At 36.5% G+C, this 15,662-nt stretch overlaps 1 protein-coding gene across 15 annotated transcripts in view; it reads right to left on the bottom strand.

Moving 5' to 3' along the window:
• The window catches only part of lrrfip1a (leucine rich repeat (in FLII) interacting protein 1a), a 32,592-nt gene that overhangs the window by 2,578 nt on the left and 14,352 nt on the right, over positions 1–15,662 (bottom strand). Inside the window, exons 3-23 of one of the 15 annotated variants that reach the window (XM_084121478.1) lie at positions 15,553–15,570; positions 15,323–15,379; positions 13,915–13,959; positions 13,610–13,660; positions 13,425–13,457; positions 12,988–13,056; positions 12,861–12,902; positions 12,605–12,664; positions 11,160–11,243; positions 10,986–11,015; positions 10,154–10,210; positions 8,675–8,752; positions 8,146–8,268; positions 7,573–7,608; positions 7,342–7,467; positions 5,821–5,892; positions 5,258–5,428; positions 4,867–4,959; positions 4,638–4,730; positions 4,307–4,399; positions 3,692–3,806 (exon numbers count right to left, since the gene is read on the bottom strand). In XM_084121478.1, the coding sequence (XP_083977604.1) occupies positions 3,692–3,806; positions 4,307–4,399; positions 4,638–4,730; positions 4,867–4,959; positions 5,258–5,428; positions 5,821–5,892; positions 7,342–7,467; positions 7,573–7,608; positions 8,146–8,268; positions 8,675–8,752; positions 10,154–10,210; positions 10,986–11,015; positions 11,160–11,243; positions 12,605–12,664; positions 12,861–12,902; positions 12,988–13,056; positions 13,425–13,457; positions 13,610–13,660; positions 13,915–13,959; positions 15,323–15,379; positions 15,553–15,570 (1,546 nt within the window). Of the gene's footprint in view, positions 1–118; positions 3,136–3,691; positions 3,807–4,306; positions 4,400–4,637; positions 4,731–4,866; positions 4,960–5,257; positions 5,429–5,820; positions 5,893–7,341; positions 7,468–7,572; positions 7,609–8,145; positions 8,269–8,674; positions 8,753–10,153; positions 10,211–10,985; positions 11,016–11,159; positions 11,244–12,604; positions 12,665–12,860; positions 12,903–12,987; positions 13,057–13,424; positions 13,458–13,609; positions 13,661–13,914; positions 13,960–15,322; positions 15,380–15,552; positions 15,571–15,662 lie in introns of those variants that run through there. The other 14 variants (XM_084121473.1, XM_084121479.1, XM_084121480.1 and 11 more) reach the window with 14 other exon arrangements.

Genomic DNA, 15,662 nt, shown 5'->3' with positions numbered 1-15,662 from the left:
GTTTGTATACTTGTTTGAAGCAGTTTAATTAAATGTCCTCTATCATTATATAAAAAATGTATTCAGTTAGCTGGGAAATTAAATTATAAAATATTAAACTAACAATCAACAACAATAGTTTAAAAATATCTATTTTTAATTTATTCATTTTATTTGAACATAGATGTTTAATTAACATACATGTTTCAATGTTCCAACACCATCTTCACCAAACAGAATTAAAATGAAATATTTGTTTTCAATCATATCTCCCAAAAAAATAATTGGAAAAACAAAGCGCAGCTACAAAACTCAGGAAACAGAATGTTTAATAGGGTTGGCACACAGTAAAATTTTTTATTTACCACATTTGGAACAACATACCCCCCATTTAAACAACATACAAAGTACATTCTGGGTGCTTTGCAATAGAAAAAGCTGTAAATGCTAATCATGATCGCAGCATAGACAGAAAGATGGCAGTTTCCAAAACAAAAAAAAATGAATCACATATTCTCATAAAAAACATTGTATTCATGATTATGTAAAATTTCTAAATAAATATGACACATTACACCCATTACTGCTAGCATTTAATGTGTGTTTTTTTTTTTTTAATTTGGCAAATTATTTGACCTAATTTCCAGATTTCATTCAGTATTGTTATTCAGATGTAAAACATTCATGTATAAAATGTGCTTGCTGAAACAGTTGTGATGATTAATAATCTGGCTTGACTGTATGATAACTTTGGTTTTCTAGGGTTCTCCGAAGTAATGGTCCCAAAATAATTTCATTAGGACCTACAAGTGCAATGTTGAATTGGACACTCAGCAACGTCCTTGTATTAAGACATTTTACATTCTTCTTTCCCCTTGCCCTTTCCTTTCCCTTTTCCATTTTTTTTAGATTCTTTTCTATCATTTTCCTTGTTGATCCCTGTGGCTTCCTGCTCTTCAGAAATATTTGATGCCTTGTTTTCATGGTGAATGGAGCTATTGATCTCTTGGCCTACATCTCTTGTCTCCATCTCTGAACTTTCATTAACCCCTTTACTGAGTGTCACATCTCCTGATGCCTGCTGATGCTCCTCAAATGCATCAGGTTTGTCATGCTGCTGATCATTAGGTCTGACTTCACTGCTGGTTTGACTGATTTCTTCTGTTAAACATCTTTCTACATCTGTTGCTGTTTGTGGGTTTTCTGTGGCATGACAATCATCTTTCTGCTCTTTTGGCATTGATTCTTGATCTGCAAGTTCCAGATTTTCATCTTCTTGAATCGGGTCCTCATCCTTGACATTGCTTTGGTATTCATGGCTTGCTTCTTGCACACGTTCTTTTAACAATGAGTCCTGATTTGAATGATCAAGAAGGTTTTTTAAAGGGACACCTGATGATGCTTCAAGATCCATTTCATCAAAATCAAATGATTCTCCTTCGTCTTCCTCATCATCATCTTTTTCCTTGAGCTCTTGAAGAACCACATCTGACTTTACCTGAGGGTCAACCTCATCTTCAGGCAGTTCCACATTAAGTGTAATTTGATCTTGGTTTGATCTTTCCTCCTGGACATGTTCTACCTTGGGTTCTTGGTCAGAAGCGTCTGACTCTACAACTGATTCCTGATTTGCTTCACTGGCAGACAGGTGATCCTCATGTATAACCTGAATCTGTGATTCAATTAAAGGAGTGTCGTCAACTTGGCATCCATCAAACACTTTTTCACTAGGCACATTAAGGTTTTCTTCATCTGGTTCATCTTGTGTCTTAACCTCTTCCTGGTCCACGTCTGCTACAATACTGTCTTGAAGTTGACTTTCCATTGGCTGATCAATAGGTTGTTCCTGGAATACCTTTTCAGCTTCGTTTTCCAACTTCTCCATTATCACAGGGGAAGAGGAATGAGCAGAATTATCTTGATCTTCAGAGTTAGTGTCACAATCTAGAGGGATATTTTGGAGCCTTTCCTTCTGTTCTTCTACTTCACAGTCCAGCTGACTCTTCTCTTCCTTGACACCTACCAATGAAGAATTCTCAATGTTCTCAGAGCTGCTGATGGACTCTCCAACAGTATCCATGCACTGAGCAGAAGGTTCATGAGGCAGTGAAGTCTCTGTTTCTGAAAGCATATGCTCACTGCTGAAGATTACAGGTTCTGGGTCAGGATTTGTCAAATCCTCAGTGTGGTCATCAATAATGGTGGCAGGGTTAGAGATAATGTTGTTGGACTGCTCATCTGAAAGGACACCATTGCTAGATTCAGGGCAATCAAAATTTGTGATGGTTTTAGAAATTTCTGCAGAATCAGCTTCATCTGTAACTAACTGAATTACATTATTAACTAACTCTTGAGCATCATCAGCATTAATATTTGTGCTTGTTATTTCGATACAGTCCAATTCATTGGTTCCTTTATCACCATGTGGGACATCTGTATTCATGGTTGTTTCGGATATGTCATTCCCTAAGGGCTTGTCGTGGTTTTCTTCTAGATCACCTTCCACTTCTTGGTTTGGATTGTCTTCACTCAAAACCATTTCATTCTTGTCATCCAGCTTTGTGTCACTCTCTTGCTTGTCACTTTGTTTCTGCTTCTGTTTGTTTTTCTTCTTCCTTTTCTTTTTTTTATTGGAAGCACTGGCACCCTGTGTTTTGGGAAGTTTCTCCACTTGAGATGATTCCACAGACTCCTCTTTGAGTTGATCATCAATCACTGCCTCACCAGGTTTATCGGTTTCATCATGGATTGAACAAGAGATAGGCTCTAAAGGAGTTTCCTCTTTGGTTTCATTACTAGGTTTGACAAATTCGCTCTCTTGTTGTTCTGTCTCCATAAGTCCATCCTTGTGAACTTTGCACTCTAATTCTTCAGTATATTTTGAATCTTCCGGAATATGTGCCTCAGATTTGATCTTCTCCTTGGGTCTTGTTGCAGTGAGTTCATCATCACCAACAGGACTCGGAGGTTCTTCAGGTCTATTTTCAAGCTGCCCTACACCCTGATTCATTTGGTCCCCAAGGTCTCCATTCTCATTTGCTTCTAAAGCCGTCTTTGTAGAACTGAAAGGGGCATGTGAAGACTGTTGATTCCCTTGCATCCTGTCATCCAAATCTTTTTGTTGCTGGTCTTTACACAGCTTCAACTGATGAGTGCCTGGGAGATGATGGAGGTGTCAGTAGTTAAAGCCAGAATTAATGCGTCTGTAGAAGCCAATGAGTATCTTGCAAATGTTTAAAGCAAGAAGTAAAAGGAAGAAGGAAAGGAGGGAAAAATGAAGACTCCAAGGCAAAGCTCTTAAACCTATACAAATCAAATGTGTTTAAAGGATGTCCCAAAAAAAGAAAAACCCAGAGTTTAAAGTCAAGAACCGAAGAAACTACTCAGCAAATCCTTCTCTTATTTTGATTTCAAAGTCAAGAATGAGTAAACATTTGCAGCAATTTGATAAACACTTGTCCAGCAGAATATTGAAATATGGACTCAAGAAAGAGACAAGATTCTGTAGTGTTTGGTTAATGATATGCCATTAATTAGTTGTATTTGCAAAGTGAATACAGGGAAACAGGAAAGTGTGAGAGATGTTAATGTAACCAGGTTCATAGAAACAATTTAGTTGGATTTGGCTCAAGCTCAACAAGATGAAAATGCAAAGTGGCAAAGATAAAGTAATGAAAGCATGCAATGAATGACATTAAGAAAAGCAGCTTACCTAGTACGCTACTCCCCTCTCGGATTTCAGTTGATGCGGTTTGAAAATTCTGTTCAGCTTCTTCCCCAGTTTCTATATTGGTGCCCAAGTCGGGTCCAAGGACAATGCCATGTTTCTGTACAGGAAAACAATTTAATATTAGTATACTTAGTTTACTCCTGCAGAGTTTAGCTCCAACCCTAATCAAACAAACCTGAACAAGCTAATCTAATGTCTTCAAGATTATTAGAAAGCTACAGGCAGGTGAGTTTTTTTTTTTTTTATCAGGGTTGGTGCTAAACTCTGCAGAACAGTGGGTTTCCAGGACCAAAGTTGCCCATCCCTGGTCTAGAGTTATTTTTCAAACACATCTGTATTTGTTGATGCACCAATATTATGATAACATTCTAATATAATATATTCTGTTCATTCAGTCAGAAGTTGAGAGTTAAAGAATCAGTCTCGATTTATATTATATTCTGGATCTTAGTACCTTTATATTAATAAATATCAATAAAACACTGAACAGTATCAAGTCCAGAAGGTCTGTCTACAAAAATATGCAAACTATTTGTTCTGTTAGGAAATGTTCATGGGAAAAGAATGAGTCCTATTTTTCACCACACATATCAATACCTTTAAAATATCTTTGAGCTGAACAACCTCATCTCTGAGCTCATCCCGCTCATTTCGAATGGCATCAGAAAATTCCTTCTGCCTCTCTAATGCCTGAACAGCACCAGAAGGGCAAAGATGCAGCAAAGAGGAGAAAAAGGAGAAAGCAATGAAAACACAAGAATGAAAGTGACAAGAATAGTTTGGCAAAGTACAGACAGTTTGTAGCAGGAAACGGATGTAGAATCAAGCAAATATATGTTTGAAAGGTGAAATTATAATTCTTAATATCTTAACGTGAAGGTAAAGACAAATAAAACTTTAACAGGAGTTGGATACTGAGGGATCATACCCCAATTTTTTTATTCTTCCACTCAATAGTTTCCTGGAGGTCAGAAATCTCCCTAACAAAGCCGTCTTGCTTGAGCCGTAATTGACGGATCTCCTAGAAAGAGGTATTATGTATGGAAGTAGACCAAATTTAAAGGAAGGGAAGAAATTGTTCAGGCAGATGAGCAGAAGCCAAGCATTTGAAAAAGACAAAAGTTTCATGACAGACACATAAATACAACAATACTCACAGTGAGCAGTTCTTCACTCTGTTTCAATGTTTCCTTTAATTCACTGAACTGGAACTGCAGTATACTATGAGCATGCTTCTCTCGTTCAAGGTCCTGAAAAATAAATAGAACTGCTATCAGTTATTTCATTTAAAAAATCCTTTAAATTTCAAATGAAGAAGTTTTTACACAGTGCGAATACACCAAGTGTACACTTTTGAATTTTAAATCACAAAAAAGAGAATGAAATTACAAACAATAACAAAAAGTGAATTAATATACAAATTTATAAATTAATTTAAGTTCCAATTAAAAGCATTTACTACTTGAATCTATTCTAATAAATTATTCGACAATCTATTACAACAGATTTATCTGCAACTTACTATAATGCACACCTGACTGTACAGACCTTAGTCTTTTCCTCAAGCTCACGACGCGTTTCAAACAGCATCTCCTCCAGTTCCATTAAAGAGTCTTTTAAAGTGTCCACTTCATACATCATATTGGTCTTCTCATTGTCCAGCTGTGCATTAGACACCATGGCCTTACGGTACTTCTCTTCCACTTCCAAAAGGGAATCCTTCAAAAAGTCAGACACCATATTAAAAACAGCACACTCACAAACACACCTCTAAACATGTATTACAAAATACTAACTAAATTAACCATGAACACACTTTTAGACTAAATTCCAAAATATCATGAAGAAGGATGTGTAACAATATGTTTTGGAGAATAATATCAAGTCAAAGATGGAAGCAAGGCAGAGAAATCAGACTATAGACTTCTGTGGCACAGAAGTATAAACATGCAAGACGAGAGCCAGATAAGAACCAGAGGCTAGATATCACATCGTTTCATCATGTTCCCAGTCAGCCACTCGCTGATTAAAAAGCACAAATTTGTATATGTAACTCAGATAAAGTAGGTTTGCTGGGGTTTTGACTGGCACTGTCTCTACCAGACATGTACCTTGAGCTCTTTGAGGTTCTGCATGTGCTTCGCCTCCACATCTTGAATCTGATCCTTAAGCTCATGGATCTCCTGAATGAAAAGCATGAAGAGTGAGAATGAGAAGGAAGGATAAAGAAAGCAGTGGAGTAAGAGCAATGGAAGGGTAAAGAACAGCTGACTTATTTTCGGATTAATTACTGTGCAAGAAAGTAAAAAGCAAAAAAATAACAGAGAAGCAGATTGTAGCAGGTTTAACATGAAGAGTTTAACACACAAACATCAAAATCTGCAAAGGGGGTAATAATGGGACAACAATTTAAAAAATTGATTTTTCACTATTATTTACAAAAGGATCTGCATTTTAATGGGTTTAAATAAAATATTTTTGTTATAGGAGACAATAAAACAACTTTGTGCATCAAAAGTTGCACCCCTCCTTTCCTGGTAAAAAAAATTAACTTGATTTTCAAAATTGAAATGAGACAAGCCAAACATGTTAGTCTCTGAGTAATGTAATTTATTTAAGCCATGAAATAGACTTTCTGTAATCAATCACTTTACTGAATACTTGCTGGCTAAGAAATAAAATATTATTACCTTACTATCCATCTTTTCTTTCTTTTTTTAAATCCACATCATTTGAATATCATGACATAGATGTCTGTCAGAAAATAACGTGCAAAATGTACGGCAGCATTTACGAGAAGCAGAGGTTCAGCGAGTACATACATTTCATGGAAAACCCACACTTCCAGATGTTTTCAATGCATCCTCACTGATGCGGCTTGAGCAGCTTCAACATTGACAGTTGTCTGCCATAGACGGTAACATGCATAATACATAACGCACGCGAGTATAAATTTATTCTTCACTCGCTGAAATTGAATGATCAGTGAACGATCTTGAGTCCCTGTATAGTCATTCAATTTGACTCTCATATGATGATGTAATATATATAAACTTGACAGGTGATTTTCTATAAAATGTAGTTTGAATACTATCTTCCCAGTTGTTTAAAAGATTAAGGCAATTACCATTGTTTGATAAAATGTTGATTAATTTTCCAATAAAAGATGATAGATTTTTACATGATTTGTTACATTTAATTGCCCCTTAGCAGATTTTGACTCTTATCTGGTTCAGGTGTGTTTAATTAGAGACTAAACTCTGACGGAAGGCAGATCTCTAGGAACAGGACTCAGCAACACAGAGAAAGAAAATGACAGTGTACTGAGCTTCTGTGAAGAAGGTGAGTGATGAAAATGAGCAATGCTATGTTATCTTAAATCAGATTCTCAAGCTGAACAAGTATGGCTGTACACTTTTAAATCAAATCAACATAATCACAAATATAAATGTGAAAATAAATAAAATACAAAATATCAAACAAAGACTTGGAATATAATGACATTTAATTAATAAATAAATGAACAAATAAATATTGCATACTGTAGGTATGTGGTCTTGGGATGATACCATGTGTTTATATTAACCTGCTACCTAAATTTAAACTGGCACCAGACAAAAAGATTACGACACCTTGATTTCCCGTATAGATGCTTCTGTGTCAGCAGAGATGGATGTATCTCCACTTCCTCTCCGTGAGGATGTCCCACCCAGAGAGGTAAGAGTGGCGCCAGATATAGTTGATGCTCGTGAAGAGCCCTAAAAATACAGCAGGTCATAAGTCATATGGATTGTTTATACAGCTCACCATGACAATTTGCCTAATTGGTGAAATATCTACACAAATTAAACAAAATCACAAACCTTTTCTAAGTAGTCTCGCTCTGACCTGTCATCAACCTGTAAGTAAACAAAATGATACAGTCAATAGGTTTTGCAGTCTTGCAAGTCAAGTCGAGCCATTACAAGTCTCTTATTCATTCATTGTGATTCATGTTGTCCACTGAAGACATGCTGTCGACACAAAAAAGTTAGCAAAAAAAGAAATGTTTCTATTTATTAGAGGAAGTTCAACTTAGTTCAAGAAGATTCAAAACCCAATGATGGTATTTGATTAATAAGACTGATGAATCAAAATGCAACCAGCAAGCAGTTCTGTAATAATTCTCAAGGTGTTGCAAATATCTTTTCACAATAAACTTGAAGTAGAATATTAACAACAGGAAAGATCCATCAAACATCATGTCACTCAAAACGTCAGTGTTTTTCCTCAGACAAATTCAGTTTGCTGAAGCAAATGACCACTGACCATCTCACATGCAGACCACCATCTCAATCCAACATGCCATTGCTTTTATGCATAAATACACACACACGTTTTAAACCAGGGCATCAAGCACCACAGATCATATGAACCTCAAGATTTCACTCTCGTACCATAAGCAGCCTCCCATTAACATTCGGCAGGTCAGGAATGACAACGTGGTCAAGGTCTTTAGAGAGGCCACTGATACTAGCTGTGCTGCGCATAAAACTAGCCACTGAACTGCTGCAGTCCTCCTGGAAACCACCAGATAGCAGCAATTAACATCAATGCGAGAGGTATTTCAACTATTTAAGTCTCAAGTTTAACAGTCGGTTTTCTGCATGCACCCAAAGGAGGAATGCACACAAAAACATCACCTCTGGAGTCCTTTCTTACACTGTTAACGTAATTTAATACTACTCAATATGTAAACATTAAATGTAATTTAGCATTTTAATGGAAAGACAAAAAGCACATTCATGATTCAAGTAGAAACATCCACAATCAATGACACACACACAGTAACTATACAGGCACCAGATTTAAGAGACATTAAAATCAAAAGCCATGTAAAAGTAGCCGTTACTGAATTTGTCACTGTGAAATAAAATTGTGTTGGTCCATGATCATGTTGGGAATCAGTGACACCGGGTTGCTCACCACAGGGCTGGCACACGCAGAATTTGCCCTGGACGAAGTCCTAGAGCTGGAGCCCAGGAAACCACTGTATTCAGAGGACTAGAGGAATACACACACTTGCACTATGAGTATGTGAAGATATATGTATATACACAAATAGGTTTGGAGATTGACAGACATTTCAGGCACAAAACTCAGAAAAGCAAGCTGGTAGTTGAACTACTTTGAGAACACACATGCCTGTTATTGTCTTGTAGATCCTCTGAATGTGCTAGATGGGTAGTTGATATGAAATACCAATTTGACTTATTACCTGAAGTGTGACAAGCTGTACTCCATCTAAAACTAAACATTTATTAATTTTGAGATACTATGGATTTTTTGTACTTTGGTTTTAGAGTGACAAATGAATTAAATTAAATAATGAAAAAAGAAAAAAAAAAGAAACATAAAAAACAGCACCTGAAATACACTTTCACTTACAGGAATTTTAACCAAATATTTTGATGAATATTTTGAATATTTTCAAAAAGACAAATGTCATGTGACATGTCAAGCATCGGCTACACATGCATAAAGCACTCTCAGCTTTACACCATTCCCAAAACACATTCAAAGTCTTTTCAAAGCCTTATTCTGACATCTTCATGATACACAAGCAACCTGTTTTAGCCTCTAAATCTCTCTCTCACACACACACACACACACACAGAATGTTAAATAAACTTGAGAACCAACTCTCCGTACTCTCCACTGTGTGTTAAAATGAACACAATTAGTATTTTGAGAATAGAGTGCATTAGCGCCCACCCCAATTTTCAGCGGCTTTAGGTGAGGGAAATAACTATCATAACAATCCCATGAAGCATTGCAAACTGCATACTCAAATTAAAAATGATGGAGAAACATACAACTACTCATTTACAAATGTATACAAATTGTATTACAAATTATATACTGTATATGTACACAAACATTTAAGTATTTTGAGAGCGTAGTGAGATCGACTAGATTACGTCATTCGCAGTGCTTCATGGGAGTGGGCAGAGTCGATTTTTTTGGCATGTGTTGCTTTTTTCGACTCTCTGATTGGTGCAATTTTCTGTACAGAATAATGGGTAATGTAGGTTTTCACCAGGAATTCTGCTAAGCACAATTGTTTTAAAAAAATTCAAAAATAATGTGGGCTGACATCTTCAACAGAAGCAAATACTATCAATTAACAACCTCGTAGCTCACTGTAGGTCTGTCTTTAAAGGTTTATAAGTTATTGTTCAAAATCAATTTCCCAATGTAGAAATTAATGGAGTTTTTACTTTCGGAACCTGACTGTTGCACTCTATAGTCTGAGTGAGTAACATAACATTATAAGGGTAAATAATAATGAGCCAACTATGCAAAATAATAAAAAAAAACTCACACTTTGGTTAGGGAACTGAATCCACAGATTAATAGGGTAATATTTCATGCACATTTACAGTTTAGCTCTATCATTCTTACAGCACGAGCACTGGAGCGTCGAGAGCCACTGTAGAGACTGTCCTCATAAATAGAGCCCTGATAATAGACAGATATAGACACACAGACAAGAAACAACATTTATATCACACCTCAAGGTCAGACCCATATCTGCTCTGTGCATGCAAACTCTCTAGTCTCAGTTCTCCTTTTATGCACAATGCATCAATACAGCTGTCTTTCATCACTTTCAGATGATTTCATTTAATCTGATTTCTGCCAGGCTGGTGAGGGAAAAATAATCTACAACTATTAAAGCTGAAGTGTGTATTTTTTCAATATATTAAAAATATGTTTCCCAGTTACAGAGACCACTATTCATAGAATGAATGGCTTCCCACTGTAACTATGTGGCACTTTTAAAACATCAACCTCTGGCTCAGCTAATGGTGGAAGTTAGAGAAAGATCACAGCTATGTAGGAACTTTTGTTAAAACAGTAAATTACTTCATAATTTTCTAATCATAATTCAAATAGAATTTTTTTTCTTTTACCAGGAAATAAGCATTGCAGACATTGAATATGCAATAGTACATTAAATATTCAATAAGTATTTAGGAAGCCTGGTTGGAAAATATATATAAATCACACACTTCATCTTTAAGGATGGTATGTCAAAGCAAAAGCACAAGCAATTAGCTCGGTCCTCAGGCGTTTGTGGTCTGTGTGGGTTTAAGATCTAATAACCCTACATGACCTGCTGTGGATGAGAGAGTGAAAGCATGTGAAATGTGTGTACAGAGGCAGAGCTGCACATATTATTGTACAGGAAGTGCTGTGGGGCAGAGAGTATAATATGAGGAGCAGCACAAACCCTGTGCTTCCTGCTGTGCAGCAAAGGGAACTAAACAGACAGGAGAGATGAACATTTCAAATCAAAAACAGACCGAAAAGGCAGAGAACAGCAAAACTTGTCTGAAGAAAAGAGGGGATTCGAACACTGGACAGAGATTAAGTGAGATGGAAGGAGAGGATGAAGATAACAGACCTGGTAGCCACTGTAGGAAGGGACTTGATGTTTAGCGGAATAACTACTACTGCTGTTGTACAACTCAGATGAATAGTAGGCACTCTAAAATAATGGGAAATAATGTAGATGGAATGAACGATGAACTGATGAAGACAGGAGTCTGAGAGACGACACGAAAAGCTGCAATGCAAGGGCGTCATGCCAGCTAAAGTTAGAAATTGTACTACATCGGCTTTTCACACTTGAAAACATTCACCCAGGATATTTTAAACAAATTATCTTATTTCAGCTTTACACTGTTTATACAATCCCTGGGTTGGGATTTCACACTGCTCACACATTTAATTTAGTAATTTAGCATTCTGCTCTGAAGCAGCTTGCTGCTAACCTCTTTTTACAATAAGTGTGAATCGTTGCTTACCTAAGTGGCTTTAAAGAGTTAGTTGGTTAAAAATAAAAATTCTGTCATTAATTACTCACCCTCATGTCATTCCAAATCTGTAAGACCTTCGTTCATCTTCGGAACATAAATGAAGATATTTTTGGTGAAATCCGAGAGCTTTCTGTCCCTCCATTGACAGCAACATCATTGCAACTTTCAAGGCCCAGAAAGGTTAATGTTATAAAGCAATGAGAATACTTTGTGCGCAAAACCCCCCAAAAATAACGACTTTATTCAACAATCTCTTCTCTTCAATGTCATTCTCCTACACTGTTGACGTAGTGTAAACAGCGCAGCGCTTCTGGGTTCTACGTCAGAACTTCGGCTCATTATTGGCTAGCTCCTGGGTCATCACACATGACCAGCGTCAGCCAATAGTGAGCCTACGTTCTGACACAAAAAGTATTCTCGTTGCTTCATAATATTCAGACTATTTTAACAATGTTTTTACTACATTTCTGGGCCTTGAAAGTTGCAATGACGTTCCTTTCAATGGAGGGACAGAAAGCTCTCAGATTTCTTCAAAAATATAACGATATGAGGGTGAGTAATTAATGACAGAATTTGAATTTTTGGGTGAACTAACCCTTTAAGAAGTTACCCTAAGACAAAGTTTTAGTGTGAAAAGCCTTTTTTGATACAATTCACATGCATAAAACCATAAGAACCACACCTAGCATTTAGTCATGTTTAACCTATACTATTTTTCAAGTTACCCCTGCAGAAAATCTAATGCCTAAGATCTTTAGTTTGTTTTAGCTGGTCTCCCACACGTCCCAAGCTAGTATTCATAAATAAATAAAAGTCTTCGACAATTATCGGCCAATGCCGATAATTAAAAACAAAAACAAATGTAAGCCGATATATTAGTTAACAACTAGGGTTTTTGTAAACAAACACATTCCTTCTCAAACACAGTGGCAATCATCCACTCATGTTAGACATATTTTCATGTTAATAACATAAAAAGTGACAAGGCCAGAGAATCAGGAGGTTAAAGAAATGCAGGATTGAGACCCACCGACTGCAGATCAAGTCTAGAGGAGCGAGACCTTTTGCTCTCATCACTGAGTTTGGAGCTCTGTGTACAAATACACAGAATTCAGTTTACAAACATCACACCAATCTGTAGCACATCACACCACAGTTAGTCACACTTCTGCATCACGATCACTGCGAACGTGTGAACAACACAGTCTCCTAGACTTCATTAAAGGTGAATCAACACGCTATTAATCCTCAAACACTATCATTGCACAGTTATTTGGGTCACTAACCCGACTAGACAATGTGCTGAGATCATCATCATAGCCATTGCTCTGTGGGAAAGACAATGTCATGATTGATATAACATTCTCTCTTTATAGAACACAAATATGATGTGCATAATTGCTGTGAACGTACGGTTTTAGAAGAATGTTTTTTCTTTTTCTTGGACTTCTTATGTGAGTGAGAGGAGGTGGCCTGGGGAAGCTGGGCAAGATGGTGGGAAATGGAAGTAGGATTAAAACGGCAGAAATTGCTGCTCAATACTTCATAGTTGTGCACTGTGACATGCAGGTGAAGTTTTTAGACACTTAGTAACAGACATTTAACGGTCACACACAGTCATATTTGTTAAAACCCATCACACCCCATTTGTAATGTTGATGAAACAATTAAAACAACACAAATGTAGCATCAGGTATTACAAGTGTTAGCTATACTTAGTTGAATCACACCACAGTGCGAAAACAAAATGTCTTGTGAACTCAGTTATGTGCTCATCTTACTTTTACAGGAACCCAAAAGTAATGACATAAAACTGGTGCCTGAAACATTTCCCAGCCTGCGATTCTTACCCCGACATAAGCACCCGCCGCATCCAAATCCAACTGCCCAGACAAACAAAACCATCATCAGAATGTAGAACAATTTGGTCTGTTTTATAACCTTTAGACAACACACTCACGAGTACCTTCACCATACACTCTGACCCACAGTACAGAATGTCTGAAAGGAATAATACAGTTACACTGATACTGACCCGTATGTTGCTCTTGCTCCCCACTGACATCCGTTCTTCATCATCTGACACCTTGGATAAAAAAAAGAGGTAAAATGAGATGGAGCCCACAGTTAGCACAAGTTTAAAGACATGAAAGTCACCACTGTGCACATATACAGCTCACAGTAGTGAGCCCCAAAATGTAAGTATGCCTTAACGTCTCTATGTAATTGCATTTGAAATGGAATTTCCAGTGTTTTTCAAGTGTTTGAAGAAATGTTTTGCTTGAGAAGTGTGCATGGAAGTTTGAGGAGGACAGACAGTGAAAAGACAGAAATACAAACCGAAGCATTTCTCCGTGAGACACGAGTATATCGCTCACTATCCTCCTGAGAGAAGAGAAGAGAAGAGAAGAGAAGAGAAGAGAAGAGAAGAGAAGAGAAGAGAAGAGAAGAGAAGAGAAGAGAAGAGAAGAGAAGAGAAGAGAAGAGAAGAGAAGAGAAGAGAAGAGAAGAGAAGTATATGCAAGATGGCAGAAGAGACAGACACACAACACTCAGCAAGCAAGGTGAGCAAATGGAAGCATGCAAATCAGTAATAATTGATGCAAGAGCAATCTCTTTTAAAAACAGACAACTCAAGACAATACAAAACACAACCCACACTATTAATTGTACACAGTTGTTATAGGTTTTTGTAAAATAGTGTGAAACACTCACATGGTCGTTCAAAAGTTTGGGGTAAGTAAGATTTTTTAGTAATTAATTAATTAATTTAAAGTAATTAATACTGTTATTCATCAAGGATGCATTAAGTTGATAAAAAGTGAAAGTAAAGACATTTATAACGTTACAAAAGATTTTTTTTAAATAAATGTTGTTAAAAAAAGTATTGTTTCCACAAAAATATTAATACATTTTTTTAACTTTTTTTTTTTTTTTTGCATCAACATCAAATCAGCATATTAGAATAATTTCTGAAGGATCATGTGACACTGAAGACTGGAGTAATGATGCTGAAAATTCAGCTTTGCCATCACAGGAATAAACAATGTTTTAAAATATATTGAAATAGAAAATAGTTTTACTGTTTTTACTGTATTTTCTTAATCAAATAAATGCAGCCTTGGTAAGCATAAAAGACTACTTTCACAACAAACAGTAGTGTACATAAAAGTATCTACAGTGCCATTAAACACAGATTAATATAAAGGCTGATTTCACTTGTTGAAAGTGCAAATCAGCCTTGTAGAGGTATTGACCAAGTGTTATGAGACAAATAACCCTGTGCTGACTCTCTTAAAGGAATAGTTCACTTTAAAATGAAAATTCTGTCATCATATACTCACCCTCATGTTGTTTCAAACCTGTATGAATTTCTTTCTTCTGCTTAAAAGAAAGGAAGATATTTAAAAGAATGTCAGTAACCAGACAGTTTCTGGGTCCCATTGACTAGTATATTTTTTTCCTACTATGGAAGTCAATGGGACCCAGAAACTGCCTGGTTACTGACATTCTTCTAAATATCTTCCTTTCTGTTCAGCAGAAGAAAGAAATTCATACAGGTTTGACAACATGACAACATGAGGGTGAGTATATGATGACAGAATTTTTCATTTTAAAGTGAACTATTCCTTTAATTATTTACAGATAAAACATGAATGCATCCTGTTTCACAATGGATCCCTATCATGCAAAAATCAAATGCTGATAAAACTAGAGGCCTGAAACATGCACAAAATCCCGAATGTACCATCCACTGCTCAATGTCCCCCCATTTGTTGTCCAGGTTATCCAGTCCATAGTATTTCTAAAATGAGAAATCCAACAGAAACCAGGAAAGTAAAAGAACTTCAGCTAACAAGAATGACCTGAAAGTAATTACATTAGACTAACAAAATATGACAGAAACAGCTAAATAAGCAAGAACAGAAGGAAATGAATTAAAATATTAGAGTAGATCTACAGCATTAGATGTCCTACCTTCTGCACCTGATAAATCTACATCACAGAGGCCAGCAAAAGAGGATCAGATGAGCAAAGGAAAGAAAGAAGCCAGATTGGGAAAGAAAGGGAAAAAGAGAGGCATTGAT

The sequence above is a fragment of the Abramis brama genome (assembly GCF_963993115.1).
Source record: "Abramis brama genome assembly, chromosome: 8".
Taxonomy (NCBI): Eukaryota; Metazoa; Chordata; class Actinopteri; order Cypriniformes; family Leuciscidae; genus Abramis; species Abramis brama.
Note: the sequence above shows the minus strand (reverse complement) of the source record. Positions and strands in the feature narration are given on the sequence as shown.